Genomic DNA, 20,445 nt, shown 5'->3' with positions numbered 1-20,445 from the left:
TATATCAATACTACATCCATCAATTGGTATTAAAATACAAAACTTTTTAGGGTAAAATTGGTTACTTTTTGAAATCGCACTAAAATCTCCCACTTCGCCCTATTTTAGAGGATTGCTACCAAAGAAAAAAATATTCCTCATCAAATTTCACTATAGGTCCCAGAACAAAAGAAATCGGTAGCTACAATATTTATCAATACTACATCCATCCCAAATTTGGTATTAAAATACATAACCTTTTGGGGTTAAATTGGTTACTTTTTTAAATTGCCCGAAATCTTCCACTTCGTCCTATTTTAGAAGGTTGATGTCAAAGTAAAAATTATTCTTCATCAAATTTCACTATAGGTCCCAGAACAAAAGAAATCGGTATCTACAATATTTATCAATAATACATGCATCCCAAATTTGCCAAATTTGGTATTAAAATACATAACTTTTTGGGGTTAAATTCGTTACTTTTTGAAATCGCCCTAAAATCTCCCACTTCTCCCTATTTTAGAGGATTGCTACCAAAGGAAAAAATATTCCTCATCAAATTTCACTATAGGTCCCAGAACAAAAGAAATCGGTAGCTACAATATTTATCAATACTACATCCATCCCAAATTTGGTATTAAAATACATAACCTTTTGGGGTTAAATTGGTTACTTTTTTAAATTGCCCGAAATCTTCCACTTCGTCCTATTTTAAAAGGTTGATGTCAAAGTAAAAATTATTCTTCATCAAATTTCACTATAGGTCCCAGAACAAAAGAAATCGGTATCTACAATATTTATCAATAATACATGCATCCCAAATTTGCAACATTTGGTATTAAAATACAAAACTTTTTAGGGTTAAATTGCTTACTTTTTGAAATCGCCCTAAAATCTCCCACTTCGCCCTATTTTGGAGGATTGCTACCAAAGGAAACAATATTTCTCATCAAATTTCACTATAGGTCCCGGGGCAAAAGAAATCGGTAGCTACAATATTTATCAATACTACATCCATCCCAAATTTGGTATTAAAACACAAAACTTTTTTTAGGGTTAATGTAATTACTTTCTGAAAATGTCACCAAATCTCCCACTTCGCCCTATTTTAAAGGATTGTTACCAAAGGAAAAAATATTCCTCATCAAATTTCACTATAGGTCCCAGGACAAAAGAAATCGGTAGCTACAATATTTATCAATAATACATGTATCCCAAATTTGGTATTAAAATACATAACTTTTTGGGGTTAAATTGGTTACTTTTTGAAATCGCATTAAAATCCCCCACTACAGCCTATTTTTGAGGGTTTCTGCTAAAAGGAAAAATATTCCTCAGCAAATTTCACTATAGGTCCCAGGACATAAGAAATCGGTAGCTACAATATTTATCAATACTAAATCCATCCCAAATTTGGTATTAAAATACATAATCTTTGGGGTTAAATTTGTTACTTTTTGAAATCACCCTAAAATCTCCCACTACAGCCTATTTTAGAGGGTTTCTTCTAAAGAAAATATTCCTCATAAAATTTCACTAAATAGGTCCCAGGACAAAAGAAATCGGTAGCTGCAATATTTATCAATGCTACAATCATCTCAAACTTGGTATTAAAATACATAACTTTTTGTGGTTAAATTCGTTACTTTTTGAAATCACCCTAAAATCTCCCACTACAGCCTATTTTAGAGGGTTTCTGCTAAAGAGAAAAATATTCCTCTTCAAATTTCACTACAGGTCCCAGGACAAAAGAAATCGGTAGCTACAATATTTATCAATAATATATGCATCCCAAATTTGTTTGGTATTAAAATACATAATTTTTTGGGGTTAAATTGGTTACTTTTTGAAAATGCCATAAAATCTCCCACTATAGCCTATTTTAGAGGGTTTCTTCTAAAGAGAAAAATATTCCTCAGCAAATTTCACTATATGTCCCAGGACAAAAGAAATCGGTAGCTACAATATTTATCAATACTACATCCATCCCAAATTTGGTATTAAAATTCATAACTTTTTGGGGTTAAATTGGTTACTTTTTGAAATCGCCCTAAAATCTCCCACTTCGCCCTATTTTAGAGGATTGCTACCAAAGGAAAAAATATTTCTCATCAAATTTCACTATAGGTCCCAGAACAAAAGAAATCGGTAGCTACAATATTTATCAATATTTGGTATTAAAATACATAACTTTTTGGGGTTAAATTGGTTACTTTTTGAAAATGCCCGAAATCTTCCACTTTGCCCTATTTTAGATGGTTGATGTCAAAGCAAAAATTATTCTTCATCTCATTTCACTACAGGCTACATGACAAAAGATATCGATAGCTATAAAATTTATCAATAATAAATTGATCCCAAGTTTGCTAAAAAATGCCTAACTTTTTGGGGTTAAATTTGTTACTTTTTGAAACTGTCCTCAAATATCCTACTACACGTTGCTTCGAGGGTTGCTGCCAAAGGAAAAAATATTCCTCATTAAATTTCACTCGAAGTCCCAGAACAAATGAAATTAATAGCTGTAATATTTATCAATCAACCATTCATAAAAATACATAACTTTTTGGGGTTAAATTGGCTATTTTTGAAATTGCTCAAAATTTCCCACTATACCTTGTTTTAGAGGGATGATGACAAAAGACAAAATTTTCTTCAACAAATTCACTATAGTTTGCCAAACAAAAGAAATCACTTGCTATATAATTTATCAAAAATACATTTATCGCAAATTTCGTATAAAAAATACATAACTTTTTTTAGGGTAAATTTTTTTATTATTTTGAATCTGTCCCAATATCTTCCACTACATGGCATTTTAGATGGTCGATGTCAAAGGAAAAAATATTTCTTATCAAATTTCACTACAAGTTCCAAAACAAGCGAAATCCGTAGTTGTAATATATATTTATAAAAAATTGTTTACAAGTTTGCTATTAAAAAGTATTTAGTTCATGTGATCAAAATATGATCTTCATCCGAATTGTGCCAAAATCTCCCATTTCACCTTTATTTAGAGAGATAATGTTAATGGAAGAAATATTCCTCATAAAATTTAAATATGGGTCACAGAACAAATGAAACCTGTAGCTATGATACATATGAATAAAATATCTGTTATAACTTTGCCTACATCATTTTTTGAGGTTATATTTAGCCTTCCGCCGAATTATGTGAAAATCCCTACTGCACCTTATTTTAGAGGTTTGACGATGATGTTAATGGGGAAAATGTTCTACATAAAATTTCATCATAAGTCACCGAACAAATCAAATCTTTAGCTATGATATATAGCAATAAAATATGGTTACCATTTTGACATATAAATACACAATTTTTCTATAGGTCTAAATTGGGAACATTCTAAATTGTGCCAATATGTCGCCTTAAATCTTGTTTCAGAGTTGTTGATGCAAAGGAAAAAATATTCTTCACAAAATTTCACTATAATGTCCTAAACAAGTTAAATCTGCAGCTATGATGAAATAGCAATAAAAAATGGTTAAATTTTGGTATTACAATATACATCATTTTTTGAGGTTAAATTGGGTATTTTCCAAATTGTGCCAAAATCTCCCATTTCACCTTACTTTAAAGGGTTGATGTCAATGGAAAAAATGTTCTACATCAAATTTCAACATAAGTTGAGGAGCAATCCAAATCTGTAGTTATAATAAAAAACAGAAAATATACTAAACTAGCTGACCCGGTCCGCGTTGCTGGCCCGTTGTTTGGGTTCTCCGTGTAAACTTTAGTTATCTATCCAGCATTGATACAGCCATAATTAGGCATCCCTCTAGAAACTTCATAATATAAATCAATGTTTTGACATAAATTCCATTTAATGGTATCCCCCAAATTTAAGATATAAAATCTCTTTTGTTATACCCTTCACCATAAATTGACAGTTTAAAGCACTTTGTGACCCACATATAATGATCGGTGCACGTCAATTAAGATTGCTATATATTGGATTGTTGGTCTCGGTTGGGGTCGTAATTATTATTACTGCAAAGAATTGTTGGTATAGGTCCAGGTTTTGATATAGCTCCCATAGAACGGTACCGGCTGATTTTCGCTATTTTTGAGGATTTAACATCATTATCACACCGAAATGGCTGAAATCTGGTTTTAATATATTTTAAAGAGGAGAGCAGAAATATTCGTATCGACCGAAAGACACGCTTTTTTATTTGCGCTCGGTATGTAACAGTAATAGGTTCACGTTTTGATATAGCTCCCATAAAACAGTACCTCCAGATTTTCGATAGTTCAGAGATATAGCCACTGTTCAGTACACGTCCTCGTTTTGATATAGCTCCCATAGAACGGTGGCGCCTGATTTTCGCTATTTTTGGTGGATTTAACCTCATTCAGGCCGATCGAACGTAACGCTTTTTTTCTTCGCGCTCTATATGCAATAGTGGTAAAATACCCCTCAGCGAAATGTATGTTCCTTCGGGATATGTATGGCAACATTTATATAATTCATAAAAAAAAAATTACTTCTATAAATTGTAGTTGTTATTATCGAGATTTTGCTGTATTTAAAAAATGTATCTTTACCTAGCTATTCTAAGGACTGAAATCAATGCTAATGAAGTTTCACATCCCACATTTTGAGATTTTATCCGTAATTATAATATTTTCAAAAATCGAACACGATCGCGGTATTCTGATTCCAATGATGATATTGTATTGTATATCAATAACTTTGTCTGATTTCCAATGGATCTTTCTGGAATTTCGATCTTGTGACATCTTAAGTTATCCGGATTTTACTGTATTCCAAAATGTGGAGTTGATCGCGCTGTCCCATTTATTGTTTAGTGTTCAGCGTTTATAGCGTTTTTTAGGCACGCTTACAAAATTATGTATATTATCTGAAATAATAAATGTTTGCAAATTTTGTGATGACCGCGATATTTCACTTTTCGCGATATTTCACTTCCGCGAAGACTATTCAGGGTCAATACAGTAATTACAGTAGTACATATTGCAAACAATCTGTAAACAATACGTTCAAAAATATCATGGACTTCAGATTAAAAAAAAAAATTATGAAGGAGAACCTCCGGTCACTACACTTAGCCGTATTAAAATAGCTCACGACCGCGCTATCCCACTTGTTCAAGCTAGTGTTTACATCATTTTTGTGTCACGCTTACTAAAATTATGTATATTAATTAAAATAATACATTTTTGAAAACTTTGTGATGACCGCGATCATTCAGGGAAAACAATCTGTAAACAATACGTTCAAAAATATTAAAGATTTCAGATTTTCTTAAAAACATTGTGGGGGAGGACCACCGGTCACTACTCCTATCCGTATAAAAACAGCTTACGACATTTCTAATTAATTGAAATAATACATTTTTGAAAATTTTGGGATGACCGCGATTTTCACTTCCGCGACGACCATTCAGGGTCAAGCCTGTAATTACCATAGCATTGCAAACAATTTGTAAACAATATATTAAAAAGTATCTTGAATTTCGCGGTTTCTTAATTTTGTGAGGAGGACCACCGGTCACTACACTTAGCGGGATAAAAAAAAATAGATTACGACCTATTCTCAGACCTAAAAACTCCACATAAAAAATTTCATAAGATTTCCCAATCGATTTTTCGGAATTTCTATATAGTGACATCTCAAGTCTTCGGGATTTTACTGTATTCCAAAATATGGCGTTGACCGCGTTATCCCACATATTGAAGCCAGTGTTATAGCGGTTTCGGTCACGCTTACTAAAATTAGGTATATTATCTGAAATAATAAATTTTTGAATAATTTGGGATGACCGCGATATTTCACTTCCGCGACGACCATTCAAAAAAATATATAGCCCATTTTCACCACCGGTGTTCCCAGTACATTATCTAACATTTTCAAGAAAATCTATTCAGCCGTTTTTGAGTCTATTCGGAACATACAAACATACAAACAAACAAACATACTAACATACACACATTGCCTTTTATATATTAGATATAGATTCTGCCACAAATTTCAGTGAAATCGGGCTAATATAGCGTCAAATACCTCAAATCGGTCAGAAATTTATATGGAAGCTTTATTCAAATCTTAACCGGTTTCGATATATTGTGGAACATTTATTTATAGGCCAAATTCCGTCACACATTCCAAATTTTATTGAAATCGGGCACATATAAAGGGTTTGGTGCAGCAAATACCTCAAATCGGTCAAAACTATATATGGGAGCTATATCCAAATTTGAACCGATTTCGATATATTTTGGAACATTTATTTATAGGCGAAATTCCGTCACATGTTTAAAATTTCATTGAAATCGGGCACATATAACGTGTTTGGTGCATCAAATACCTCAAATCGGTCAAAACTATATATGGGAGCTATATTCAAATTTCGTCACACGTTATAAATTTCACTGAAATCGGACATATATAGCGTTTTTCATGCATCAAATACTTGAAATCGGACGAAAATATATATGGGAGCTATATCCAAATATGAACCGATTTCGATATATTTTGGCGCATTTAGCTATAGGCCAATTCTATCACACATTCCAAATGTCATTGAAATCGGACATATATAGCGTGTTTGGTACATCAAATACTTGAAATCAGACGAAAATATATGTGGGAGCTATATCCAAATCTGAACCGATTTCGATGTATAATGGAACATATAGTTATAGACTAAATTCCGTCACACATTCCAAATTTCATTGAAATCGGACATGTATGGTACACAAAATACTTGAAATCGGACGAAAATATATATGGGAGCTATATCCAAATCTGAACCGATTTCGATATAGTTTGGTACATTTACTTATAGGCCAAATTCCGTCACACATTCCAAATTTCATTAGAATCGGACATATATAGCGTGTTTGGTACATCAAATACTTGAAATCGGACGAAAATATATATGGGATCTATATCCAAATCTGAACCGATTACGATATAGTTTGGTACATTTTGTTATAAGCCACGTTCCGTCACGCATTCCAAATTTCATGGAAATCGGACATATATAGCGTGTTTGGTACATCAAATACTTGAAATCGGGCAAAAATATATATGGGAGCTATATCCAAATCTGGACCGATTTCGATATATTTTGGCACATTTATTTTTAGACTAAAATCCATCACAAATTTCAAATTTGGAGTCTGTATCTGTAACCGTTCTATAGATATTTGCATACAAAGTTTAAATTTTTTGGAGGTACCTCCGATTCTGATGCTATATCTCCGGATCAGAGCGGAATTTCGAAACTTTTTATAGCCTATGTTACTTTCAGGCGATGTAGTAATATACCCTGAAAATTTCAGCAAGATCGGTTCAATGGTTTTTGAGTCTATAAATTTCAAACAAACAAACACACAAACAAACAAACATACAAACATTTTTCTATTTTATATATATAGATATATTTCGGTATATAACCAAAAAGTTGAATAATTTCAATTGAGCCTAAATCACCCATAATAAATAATGTTAAGTGGATGGTGTCAATGGAAGAAATATTCTACATCGAAATTCACTATGTGTCTCCAAACAAATCAAATCTCTAACTTGAGCACAAATCTCGAAAATGTACTAAATCAATTTCTGAATATAACCAAAAAATTGAATTATTAAGGTTAACTTCAATTGCCCAAATCAAAAAGAATACCTACTGTTAGGTGGATGATGTCAATGAAAGAAATATTTTACATCGAATTTCATTATTGGTCTCTAAACAACTGAAATCTCTAACAGCAGTACAAGTCCAGAAAATATACTGAATCAATTTGGGTATATAAAGAAAAGGGGTAATTTTTAGGTTAATTCCAATGAAGCCAAAATCACCCAGAATATATAACGTTAGGTGGATGTTGTCAATGGAAGAAATATTCTACACCGAAATTCACTTTGGGTCTCTGAACAAATGAAATCTCTAACTTCAATACAAAACCCAAAAAAATATAAATCGATTTCGGTATATAAATAAAAAGTTGAATTTGTACGTTAATTTCAATTGAGCCAAAATCTGCAAGAACCGTGATGCTAAGTGAATGGTGACAATGGGGATAATGTTCTACATCAAATTTCACTATAGGTCACCGAGCAAACCGAATCTCTAACTATAATATATATGCGATAAAATATAAAAAAAACAAGTTTACATTTTTTTAGGAAAATTCCAATGAAATCACCCAAAATATATAACATTAGGTGGATGTTGTCAATGGAAGTAATATTCTACACCGAAATTCACTATGGGTCACTGAACAAATGAAATCTCTAACTTCAGTACAAAACCCAAAAAAATATAATAAATCAATTTAGGTATATAAATAAAAAGGTGTATTTTTAGGTTAATTTCAAATAAGGCAAAATCGGCAAGAACACGTGATGCTAAGTGAATGGTGTCAATGGAGAAAATGTTCTACATCAAATTTCACCATATGTCACCGAGCAAACCGAATCTCTAACTATAATATATATGCGATAATATATAAAAAATAAGTTTACATTTTTAGGTTAATTCCAATTGAAGCCAAAATCATCCAGAACATATATCGTTAGGTGGATGTTGTCAATGGAAGAAATATTCTACACAGAAATTCACTATGGGTCACTGAACAAATGAAATCTCTAACTTCAGTACAAAACCCAAAAAATATAATGAATCAATTTCGGTATATAAAGAAAAAGGTGAATTTTTAGGTTAATTTCAGTTGGGCCAAAATCGCCAAGAACACGTGATGCTAAGTGAATGGTGTCAATGGAAAAAATGTTCTACATAAATTTTCACCATAGGTCACCGAACAAACCAAATCTCTAACTATAATATATATGCGATAAAATATAAAAAACAAGTTTACATGAAAAAGGATAAAAAAGTATTCGTTACAAATGACCTTTTTGGTGGACAGGGTGGAACAAAGACATTAAATATTGATAAATAAAAATGTATAATAGAATAAAGAAATACTGTAATTTCTATCCAGTACTTAAAATACAGTCACTGCACGCACATAAGATATATCATCTCCGCAAAGAAAAAGTATGGTTGTTTATAAATAAAGAGAATATGAATCAAATAACATCTTATAACCTCACTTTTTTCTTAGACACTTATATAAAAAAATGGGATATGAACATTGTGATTCATTAAACCCATTATCGTAAATGCAAAAAAATGAGGTTATTTCAACATAAAGTAGGATTTATCAACAATATGTTGACATCACCTCTTTTTTGCCAACATTTTTACATACATTCCCTCCTCTTAAGGCTATATTTGTTGCTCAAACTCATTTCTATAAGTCTGAAATTTTCTTATTGCTTTGCAGGGGCCTTTCTTAAAGATTAAATAAAAGTTTTAAAACCATTTTTTAGTTTTTAAAATTAAAAAATGTATTTCTGTTTTTTATGGAGGAAAAACTGTAAATAATAACAATAGATATAACATAAAATGTATATACCTTGGATTGGTTGTGGTGGTGGTGCTGTTGTTTAAAAAGTGTGTGTGTGTGTTTGTGTTATACAAAACTGTTATACAAAAATAGTGAAAAGTTTTTGTTTAGTATGTACCACTTTTTTCAATACAAAAAAGACAGAGTTTTAGAGCAGAGTTTTAGGATGAAATAGAAAATGACAAATAAAAACAAAAAATCTAATAGAAAAATTAAAATTGCAGCTGTTTTATGTTTAAAAATAGTTATACTAGTTACTGATTTTATTTCACGGAAAATTTTACTCTGCTTTGACAATGTTTCATTTAATTTTTTTTTTTAATAATTTATTTCTTGTTTTGTAAACTATTGTAGGTTTATTGTTGTTCTTGCTTGTTTGCATGCGCTAAGTACTAGTTTGTTTTTTTTAATAATAATTTAAAAACCGACATTCTCGTTTTTTTTCAGCGAACTTTAAACACCGGTTGCCAAACATAAAATAAACATAATTGCTGCACTTAATAATGCCGTTACGGGTACGGTAACAATCCATGCATATGCAATATTACGGAATAAATGCCAATCAACACTGCCATCTGGTTTACCATGCGCTTTAGCTGCCGCCGTAGTTTCAATTTGTCCGGATGGACCATTCTCCAGGGCTTGCATATCATCTTTGGTTAGTTCGGTTTTTGCTTTGGATTGCTTTGATTCGCCATTATTGCTGTTGTTATTATCTTTTTTAGCTCCCTTGGAAGCTATGTGGCCCACAAATACCACAGAACCCACTTTACAGTGGGTTGTGGAAATTGGTATACCAACTTTGCTGGCCAGCAGTACAGTTATAGCAGCACCAATTTCAATTGTAAAACCACTGGAAAGGGAAGGAAGAAACAAAAGGCATTAAATATTTATTATGAATTGGTTTTGGGATTATAAAACTTACGTTGATGAGGTAATTTTGGTTAAATCATTGCCAATGGTCTCAATAACACGACGACCCCATAGCCATAGACCTATAGATATGCCAATGCCACCATATATCAAAATATATATGGGACTTTCGGCTTTTTGCATCACAGAACCTTCACGATAAATCATGTATAAAGCAATCAGGGGACCAATGGCATTGCTGGAAAGGAAGAAAAGAGAGTAAATTAAGGGTTAGTTTATGGTATTTTGGACATAACCTCAAAGGAGAACAAATTTGAAACAAATTCCACTACAGGTCTCTGAACTAAAAACAATGCTATCTTCAATATATATCACAAAAATATTATTTTCGTATTTAATATATAAAAAATCAAGATTATGTTATTTTTATATGTTTTCGAAATCGGGCAAAATCATGCAGTGTTCTTCATTTTAGCGGTTTGGTGTCAAAGGAGAAAAGATTCTCCACCAAATTTCATTAAGAGTCCCCTTTAACAATTATGTTCTATTATACTCCTGACCTCACCTTTTAGCCTTAATCTAATTTACAATGGTAATGTTGATTTAAGTTAATTTTATAATATTTCGATATGTGGCTGTATCTTCTTTCATACATCATTGAAGGGTTTTGGTGTCAAAGGAGAAAAGATCCTCCGTCAAATTTCACTATGGTTCTTCTTTAACAAGAATGTTCTATCATGCTCCTAACCGGACTTTTTTAAATAAATCCAATTTAGATTGGTAAAATTATTAAGTTAATTTAAGTTAGTTGCATATGATTTAAAAATGGGGCTATATCTTCAGTAATACTCCACTGAAGAGGTTTGGTGCCAAAGGAGAAAATATTCTCCACAAAATTTCGTTATAGATCTTCTTTAACAAGAGTGGTCCATCACACTCCTAACCTAACTTTTTAAATTAAATGTAATTCACAATGGCTAAAACTTTTTTAGGTTAACTGTTATGTGTTTTCATAATGGAGCTATATCTTCCGTAATACTTCATTGTCGGGGTTTGTTGTCAAAGGAGAATTTATTCTCCATGAAATTCTACTATGGGTCTCCTTTAACAAAAACTTTCTATCATAAACGTAACCTCAATTTTTTAATTAAATCTAATTTTCATTGGTTTACAGATTATAAAATTGTTTAGTTTAACGTCAAGTGATTTTGAAATGGTGCTATATCTTTAGTAATACCTCATTGAAGGGGTTTGGTGTCAAAGGAGGAAATATCCTCCACAAAATTTCATTGCAGGTCTCCTTTAACAAGAATGATCCATCGCACTCCTAACCTCATGTTTTAAATTAAATCTTATTTACAATAACACAATTGTTATAAAGTTTTTTAGATACATTTCACATGATTTCAAAATGGGGCTATATCTTCACTAATACCTCATTAAAGGGGTTTGATGTCAAAGGAGAAAATATTCTACACAACATTTCACTATGGGTCTCCTTTAACGTAAAAGTTATATTATTCTCCAAACCTGACTTCTTAACCTTAATCAAATTTACACTATTACAATGGTTATAGAGTTATTTTAGGTTAATCTCATGTGTTTCAAAATGGGGCTGTATCTCCAGTAATACCTCATTGAAGGGGTTTGGTGTCAAAGAAGAAATGATTCGCTGCCAATTCTTCTATGGGTCTCCTTTAAAAAGAATGTTCTATCATAATTTTAAGTTCACTTTTTAAATTAAATCTAATTTTCATTGGTTTACTGATTATAAAGTTGTTTAGTTTAAGGTCAAGTGATATTGAAATGGTGCTATATCTTCAGTAATACTCCATTAAAGAGGTTCGGTGTCAAAGGAAAAAAATATTCTCCACAAAATTTCATTATAGGTCTCCTTTAACAAGAGTGGTCCATCGCACACCTAATCTCATTTTTTAAATTAAATCTAATTTACAATAATACAATTATTATAAAGTTTTTTAGATACATTTCACATGATTTCAAAATGGGTTTAAATCTTCAGTAATACCTCATTGAAGGGGTTTGGTGTCAAAGGAGATAATATTCTCCACAAAATTTCACTATGGGTCTCCTTTAACGTTAAAGTTATGTTATACTCTTAACCTAACTTTTTAAAATTTAATTTAGGTTAACCTCATGTGTTTCTATATGGGGCTATATCTTCTGTAATACCTCATTGAAGGGGTTTGGTGTCAAAGGAGAAAATATTCTCCACAAAATTCCACTATGTGTTCCCTTCAACAAAAATTTTCTATCATACTTCTATCCTCAAGTTTTAAATTAATTCTAATTTACAATGGCACAATGGTTATCGAGTAATTTTAGGTTAATTTCATATTATTTTGAAATTGAGCTATATCTTCAGTAATACCTCATTGTAAAGGTTTGGTGTCAAAGGAGAAATAATTCTTCACAAAATTTCACCATGGGTCACCCTTAACAATAATTCCCTATCATAAACATAACTCTACTTTTTAACTTAAATCTAATTTGTTATTTTTTCGTACCTCACATCATTACCACCATGAGCAAAACTACCAAATGTGGCAGTTAAAATTTGTAAAAATGAAAATAGCATTGAAACTTCTTCCGTTTCCTCGCCATGGTGTTCCGCAGAGGGTTTGTTGAACTCATTAATGGCTTCTTTGCTTTCAATTAAAGGAACTTTACTGGAATTGGGGGATAGGGTGGATGAAATCATCATATCCAGGCTGCTACCACTTTCTATCACTTTCAGATTTTTCGTTTCAATACTATTGTGTGGCACCAATGTTGTTGTGGCCTTATCACATTCATCAACATCACCAATTACCATTGAATCGGATACATTCAAAGTGGGTGGTAGTGGCGATGATAAACTATTATTATTTGCAGTAGCTGGTGCAACATTGGCATTTAAATTAGGAAGCTCATTTGTTTGTTGGTGTTGTACAGTGGCAGATAGTTGTTGTTGTGGTGGTGGCTTAAAACAAGCTTCCAATGAATTCAAATTATCCTTGGGCGTCGTTTTGTGCAAACCATTTAACCCATTTAGACCATTGCCATTGGCTTGTTCGTCAATAAAATTCAAACTGGTTATAGTCAAATCGGTATTATCCAAACTAGCTTTGCCCAAGAGGTCTTCGGCTTTTTTAACAATTTCCGGATTGATTTTATAGCCATCGGGTGTGGTGCCGCCATTCAGGGCTTTCGTGCCGTTCAAATTAAAGGGGGCTAGCTTAAAGGTTTTTGGCGAATTGTCTGTCAACGAGACCAGCTCGGTAATTTCGGCAATTGCGGGCAGTTGTTTGCCATCGCTCACCAAACTGAGAGGACGACGATTTTTCTTAGGACTACCGGACGGTGAGGATTCTGCAAAATAAAGACAAAATAAAATCAAGATATCTATTAAGGAAACAAATAGGTGTTCTCAACTTACCCACTGAATCCTCAAACTGAAATTTGACAGGATTTTTAGCTCTTAAATGTTTAGCAATTTTCCGCTTCTGCATAGGCACCAACACTAAATGTGTCAATATGGCCACCAATAGACCCAATGCTACACTAACAGTCACAGCCAACCAGGTGGGTATATTATCCATATAAAGCACTACAAAGTTAAAGGGAGAGAGAGGTAGACATTAGTACGGATTCGTTAAAGGAAATATTTGATTCCCAACTCACACTTTGGTCCATCCAACATAACACTAATGACATTTATGAAAAATGTCACACCATAGAATATGGGCAACGAACGAAAACCGGCTTTAAGCGGTTCAGTGGATCTCAATATAAACTTGCGTATAGCCAAGAACAGCAATATACTAACCAAACCGCTTAAGACCGGCGATATAAACCACGAACCAACTATGGTACCCATGGTTGACCATTTCAAACCCTGGGTGCCTCTGGCCACTAATGAGAAGCCAATAGTTGAGCCCACAATACTATGTGTACCGGAAATGGGTAGCTTTAAGAATGTTGCCACCAGCAGCCATATGGCACTACTGGCCAGGGCAGCTAAACAGCCCAGCATTAGTTCATCTTCATAGCCTTCGTAGAGTCCAACTTCGAGAATGCCTTTACGCATGGTATCTGAAACCTTGTAGCCTGGGAAAAAGTGGAGAAGAAGAAAAAAGGAGGGGGGATTAGAGACTTTAGATCAATTTAAAATCTCAACAAGTGTTCACCTCAAGTTACTGAGGTGGGTATTTTAAATAGAAAATTGCTACCTCAGGGCCTGAGGTGGGAATTAAATTTTCACCTCAGGCCCTGATGTGGGATTTTTCCATAGAAAATTTTCAACTGAGGTGGGAATTTGCCATAGAAAATTTTCCCCTTAGGGCCTGAGATGGAAATTTTCCATAGACCTCAGGCCCTGAGGTGGGAATTTTCCATAGAAAATTTTCACCTCAGGTCCTCAGGTGGGAATTTTCCATAGATAAATGTCACCTCAGGCCCTGAAAATTGTCACCTCAGTCCCTGAGGTTGGAATTTTCCATAGAAAATTGTCACCTCAGTCCCTGAGGTTGGAATTTTCCATAGAAAATTTTCACTTCAGGCCCTGAGGTGGGAATTTTTTATAGAAAATTTTCAACTCAGGCCCAGAGTTGGGAATTTTCCATAGAAAATTTTCACCTCATTTTCACCTCAGTCCCTGAGGTGGGAATTTTAAATAGAACATTTTCACCTCAGGCCCTGTGATGGGAATTTTCCATAGAAAATTTTCACCTCAGTCCCTGAGGTGGGAATTTTAAATAGAACATTTTCACCTCAGGCCCTGTGATGGGAATTTTCCATAGAAAATTTTCTCCTCAGGCCCTGAGGTGGGAATTTTCAATAGAAAATTTTCACCTCAGGCTCTGAAGTGGCAATTTTTCATAGAATTTTCCATAGAAAAATTGCACCTCAGGCCCTGAGGTGGGTATTTTGCATAGAAAATATTCGCCTCAGGCCCTGTGGTGGGTATTTTTCATAGAAAATATTCACCTCAGGCCCTGAGGTGGTTATTTTCCGTAGAATGTATTCACCTCAGGTCCTGAAGTGGGAATTTTACGTAGAATGTATACACCTCAGGTCCTGACGTGAAAATTTTCCAAAGAAAACACTCACCTCAGACCCTGAGGTGAACATTTTCTGTATAAATCACTCACCTCAGGCCCTGAAGTGAAAATTTTCTATAGAAAACACACATTTCATACCCTGAGGTGGGCATTTTCCATAGAAAATTGTCACCTCAGGCTCTGAGGTGGGAATTTTCAACAGAAAATGTTCACCTCAGGCCCTGAGGTGGGAATGTTCCATAGAAAATGTTCACCTCAGACCCTGATGTAGGAATTTTCCATAGAAAAATTTCACCTCATGCCCTGAAGTGTGAATTTTCCATAGAAAATTTGAACCTCAGGCCCTGAGGTGGGAATTTTCCATACACAATTTGAACCTCAGGCCCTGAGGTGGGAATTTTCCATAGAAAATTTGAACCTCAGGCCCTGAGGTGGGAATTTTCCATACACAATTTGAACCTCAGGCCCTGAGGTGGGAATTTTCCATAGAAAATTTGAACCTCAGGCCCGGAGGTGGGAATTTTCCATAGAAAATTTGAACCTAAGGCCCTGAGGTGGGAATTTTCCATAGAAAATTTGAACCTCAGGCTCTGAGGTGGGAATTTTCCACAGAAAATGTTCACCTCAGTCCCTGAGGTGGGAATTTTGCATAGAAAATTTGCACCTCAGCCCCTGAGGTGGGAATTTTCCACAGAAAATGTTCACCTCAGTCCCTGAGGTGGGAATTTTCCATAGAAAATTTGCACCTCAGCCCCTGAGGTGGGAATTTTCCATAGAAAATTTGAACCTCAGGCTCTGAGGTGGGAATTTTCCACAGAAAATGTTCACCTCAGTCCCTGAGGTGGGAATTTTCCACAGAAAATGTTCACCTCAGTCCCTGAGGTGGGAATTTTCCATAGAAAATTTGCACCTCAGCCCCTGAGGTGGGAATTTTCCGCAGAAAATGTTCACCTCAGGACCAGAGGTGGGAATTTTCCATAGAAAATTTTCACCTCAGTTGCTGAGGTGAGGGTTTTCTATAGAAAATTTTCACCTCAGTTGCTGAGGTGAGGGTTTTCTATAGAAAATTTTCACCTCAGTTGCTGAGGTGAGGGTTTTCTATAGAAAATTTTCACCTCAGTTGCTGAGGTGAGGGTTTTCTATAGAAAATTTTCACCTCAGTTGCTGAGGTGAAAATTTTCTATAGAAAACCCTCACCTCAGCAACTGAGGTGAAAATTTTCTATAGAAAACCCTCACCTCAGCAACTGAGGTGAAAATTTTCTATGGAAAATTCCCACCTCTGGTCCTGAGGTGAACATTTTCTGCGGAAAATTCCCACCTCAGGGGCTGAGGTGCAAATTTTCTAATAGAAAACCCTCACCTCAGCAACTGAGGTGAAAATTTTCTATAGAAAACCCTCACCTCAGCAACTGAGGTGAAAATTTTCTATAGAAAACCCTCACCTCAGCAACTGAGGTGAAAATTTTCTATAGAAAACCCTCACCTCAGCAAAAAAATTTTCTATAGAAAACCCTCACCTCAGCAACTGAGGTGAAAATTTTCTATAGAAAACCCTCACCTCAGCAACTGAGGTGAAAATTTTCTATAGAAAACCCTCACCTCAGCAACTGAGGTGAAAATTTTCTATAGAAAACCCTCACCTCAGCAACTGAGGTGAAAATTTTCTATAGAAAACCCTCACCTCAGCAACTGAGGTGAAAATTTTCTATTTATGTAATGTTCAGTTTACTTCAAATTTCGAATTTGTTTGAGGTTGAATATTACCCCAACAAGCTCATAGCTCAGGTCTCACCTCAGCAACTGAGGTGAAAATTTTCTATAGAAAACCCTCACCTCAGCAACTGAGGTGACAATTTTCTATAGAAAACCCTCACCTCAGCAACTGAGGTGACAATTTTCTATAGAAAACCCTCACCTCAGCAACTGAGGTGACAATTTTCTATAGAAAACCCTCACCTCAGCAACTGAGGTGACAATTTTCTATAGAAAACCCTCACCTCAGCAACTGAGGTGAAAATTTTCTATAGAAAACCCTCACCTCAGCAACTGAGGTGAAAATTTTCTATAGAAAACCCTCACCTCAGCAACTGAGGTGAAAATTTTCTATAGAAAACCCTCACCTCAGCAACTGAGGTGAAAATTTTCTATAGAAAACCCTCACCTCAGCAACTGAGGTGAAAATTTTCTATAGAAAACCCTCACCTCAGCAACTGAGGTGAAAATTTTCACCTCAGTTGCTGAGGTGAGGGTTTTCTATAGAAAATTGTCACCTCAGTTGCTGAGGTGAGGGTTTTCTATAGAAAATTGTCACCTCAGTTGCTGAGGTGAGGGTTTTCTATAGAAAATTGTCACCTCAGTTGCTGAGGTGAGGGTTTTCTATAGAAAATTGTCACCTCAGTTGCTGAGGTGAGGGTTTTCTATAGAAAATTGTCACCTCAGTTGCTGAGGTGAGGGTTTTCTATAGAAAATTGTCACCTCAGTTGCTGAGGTGAGGGTTTTCTATAGAAAATTTTCACCTCAGTTGCTGAGGTGAGACCTGAGCTATGAGCTTGTTGGGGTAATATTCAACCTCAAACAAATTCGAAATTTGAAGTAAACTGAACATTACATAAATAGAAAATTTTCACCTCAGTTGCTGAGGTGAGGGTTTTCTATAGAAAATTTTCACCTCAGTTGCTGAGGTGAGGGTTTTCTATAGAAAATTTTCACCTCAGTTGCTGAGGTGAGGGTTTTCTATAGAAAATTTTCACCTCAGTTGCTGAGGTGAGGGTTTTCTATAGAAAATTTTCACCTCAGTTGCTGAGGTGAGGGTTTTCTATAGAAAATTTTCACCTCAGTTGCTGAGGTGAGGGTTTTCTATAGAAAATTTTCACCTCAGTTGCTGAGGTGAGGGTTTTCTATAGAAAATTTTCACCTCAGTTGCTGAGGTGAGGGTTTTCTATAGAAAATTTTCACCTCAGTTGCTGAGGTGAGGGTTTTCTATAGAAAATTTTCACCTCAGTTGCTGAGGTGAGGGTTTTCTATTTTCTATAGAAAATTTTCACCTCAGTTGCTGAGGTGAGGGTTTTCTATAGAAAATTTTCACCTCAGTTGCTGAGGTGAGGGTTTTCTATAGAAAATTTTCACCTCAGTTGCTGAGGTGAGGGTTTTCTATAGAAAATTTTCACCTCAGTTGCTGAGGTGAGGGTTTTCTATAGAAAATTTTCACCTCAGTTGCTGAGGTGAGGGTTTTCTATAGAAAATTTTCACCTCAGTTGCTGAGGTGAGGGTTTTCTATAGAAAATTTTCACCTCAGTTGCTGAGGTGAGGGTTTTCTATAGAAAATTTTCACCTCAGTTGCTGAGGTGAGGGTTTTCTATAGAAAACTTTCACCTCAGTTGCTGAGGTGAGGGTTTTCTATAGAAAACTTTCACCTCAGTTGCTGAGGTGAGGGTTTTCTATAGAAAACTTTCACCTCAGTTGCTGAGGTGAGGGTTTTCTATAGAAAACTTTCACCTCAGTTGCTGAGGTGAGGGTTTTCTATAGAAAATTTTCACCTCAGTTCACTGAGTTGATAATTTTTTCCACTGAAAAATCCTTGTTTGATATATGGTGAGCTTTCGTCTTCCTCTTTTCCACTTACCTATTAGTACAGCTCCCGATATTTCGCAAACCGTGGCCAAAACGCATGCCTGCCGTATAGTCAAAACGCCAGATCCAACACTTGTGCCAAATGAATTGGCCACATCATTGGCACCAATGCCAAATGCCAAGACAAATGCAATTATAAAACCGACAATAACAATCCACAGGACCTCCGGTGTGAAAGGCTCCATGATGATGGTGAGTGAGGTGGTGATGAAAACGTTCTTCTAATGAGCTTTTTTCCAAAATGCTTTCAGGTAGATTTTTTGTTTTTCGTTTTACAAAATTAACAACAACGATGATGACAATAACAACAGAAAAATATCAAGAGGTGGTGGAGGGGGGCGAGACTTAAATTATAAAGCTTGGCTTTCTATTTGAGAGGAGAATGAGCGTTTAATGATGACGAACGTAAGGAATAGTATTTTTTTATTTTGTTTTAAAAACAAAATCGAGTAAAGACAGACACAGAGACACACAAAAGAAGAGTATGGAGTAGACAAAATGCAAGCTTAAAACTTATATTTAAAATTTGAAATACTTGAAAAATCAGTAGTTGGTGGTGGTGGTGGGGTGGTAAGCAAAACCAAAATCCTTTCAAAATTTCAATAAAATCGTTGGTAGGGTATTGAAATTTACTGCTGAGAGTGCGTGAGAGTGAGTGGAGTGTTTAAGGGAGAAAGGTTGGTTTTTGCTTTGGTTTTTCTTGTGGTTTTTTCTTTAAAACTAAATATTTGTTTTCAAATATTTAAGCCACCAAATTTGCGCTTAAACTTCATTTTGGTAAATTTCATGTTTCCGAGGGGGGTTCTCAGGGGCGCAAAATCTTAAAGGTCTTTTAAGACAGAAATTGAAATACTTAAAAAATACTTTTTCAAAAATGAGAATTAATTTTCACGAGAATATTTTGTGTGTGTGGTGGGTTAAAACGTCACCAGATCTACCACCTTGGGGGTAAATTTGGAATTAACGTCTTAAAAAGGAAAGCCTCAAGGATTCTTAATGTTGATAAATTAAAATAAATAATGTGTTTGTTTTTTTTTTTCTTACAGGAAAGTAAATGGAATTAACAACAGTAATAATAATAATATATCTCTTAAATTAAATATTTAAAACTGAAAACTCTACACTAATCAAAATATTTTCCTCTCAAAAAAGGTAACTTTGTTTTACGAAAGATTCCTGATTTTGTTGGTTTGATTTGTTGTTGTTGTTTTTATTAACGTAGTGGGTTTTCAATTTCAACAAAGGTTCTTTGTTATGTTGAATAAAACGTTGTTAAATTGTTGGCGTTGTTGTTTTGCTGCAAGACGGAGAAATGAAATGGAAACTCAATTAGTAAAAATGAAATGTGATATATGAATAGGATATTGGGTATTTACCTGGTGTTTAGGAAAGCATAACTTTTTCGCTGAGCTCATGAAGAGTAGTACCATGTCTGTAAA

General features: G+C 34.4%; 1 protein-coding gene and 1 long non-coding RNA gene across 2 annotated transcripts in view; one reads left to right on the top strand and one right to left on the bottom strand.

Annotated features, from left to right (window-relative positions):
* The window catches only part of LOC141401284 (uncharacterized), a 19,652-nt gene extending 9,657 nt beyond the window's left edge, over nucleotides 1-9,995 (top strand). The window contains exon 2 of the long non-coding RNA XR_012412307.1: nucleotides 51-9,995. This is a non-coding gene — a long non-coding RNA (uncharacterized lncRNA). The remainder of the gene's footprint in view (nucleotides 1-50) is intronic.
* Nucleotides 9,666-20,445, bottom strand: NaPi-III (Na[+]-dependent inorganic phosphate cotransporter type III). The gene is made up of 7 exons (XM_073981380.1): nucleotides 20,383-20,445; nucleotides 18,999-20,303; nucleotides 13,996-14,421; nucleotides 13,751-13,921; nucleotides 12,840-13,683; nucleotides 10,364-10,549; nucleotides 9,666-10,291 (listed from the first exon to the last, which is right to left on the bottom strand). Exons 2-7 carry the CDS (start codon nucleotides 19,189-19,191, stop codon nucleotides 9,892-9,894), a joined length of 2,220 nt encoding a protein of 739 aa, XP_073837481.1. The 5' UTR covers nucleotides 19,192-20,303; nucleotides 20,383-20,445; the 3' UTR covers nucleotides 9,666-9,891.

The sequence above is a fragment of the Musca autumnalis genome, unplaced genomic scaffold (genome assembly GCF_047663935.1).
Source record: "Musca autumnalis isolate F117 unplaced genomic scaffold, ASM4766393v1 scaffold_4, whole genome shotgun sequence".
In the NCBI taxonomy this organism is placed as follows: domain Eukaryota; kingdom Metazoa; phylum Arthropoda; class Insecta; order Diptera; family Muscidae; genus Musca; species Musca autumnalis.
The sequence above is the reverse complement of the archived record's forward strand: the minus strand, read 5'-3'. Positions and strand labels throughout refer to the sequence as shown.

What these genes read in the sequence shown, in the direction of transcription:
- NaPi-III (XM_073981380.1), bottom strand. Translation starts at nt 19,191, where the DNA reads ATGGAGCCTTTCACACCGGAGGTCCTGTGGATTGTTATTGTCGGTTTT. An exon ending in TATGTTGGATGGACCAAAGT is followed by an intron (nt 13,922 to 13,995) that starts GTGAGTTGGGAA and finishes TTAACTTTGTAG; the next exon opens with TGCTTTATATGGATAATATA. An exon ending in CATGGTGGTAATGATGTGAG is followed by an intron (nt 10,550 to 12,839) that starts GTACGAAAAAAT and finishes CTTCCTTTCCAG; the next exon opens with CAATGCCATTGGTCCCCTGA.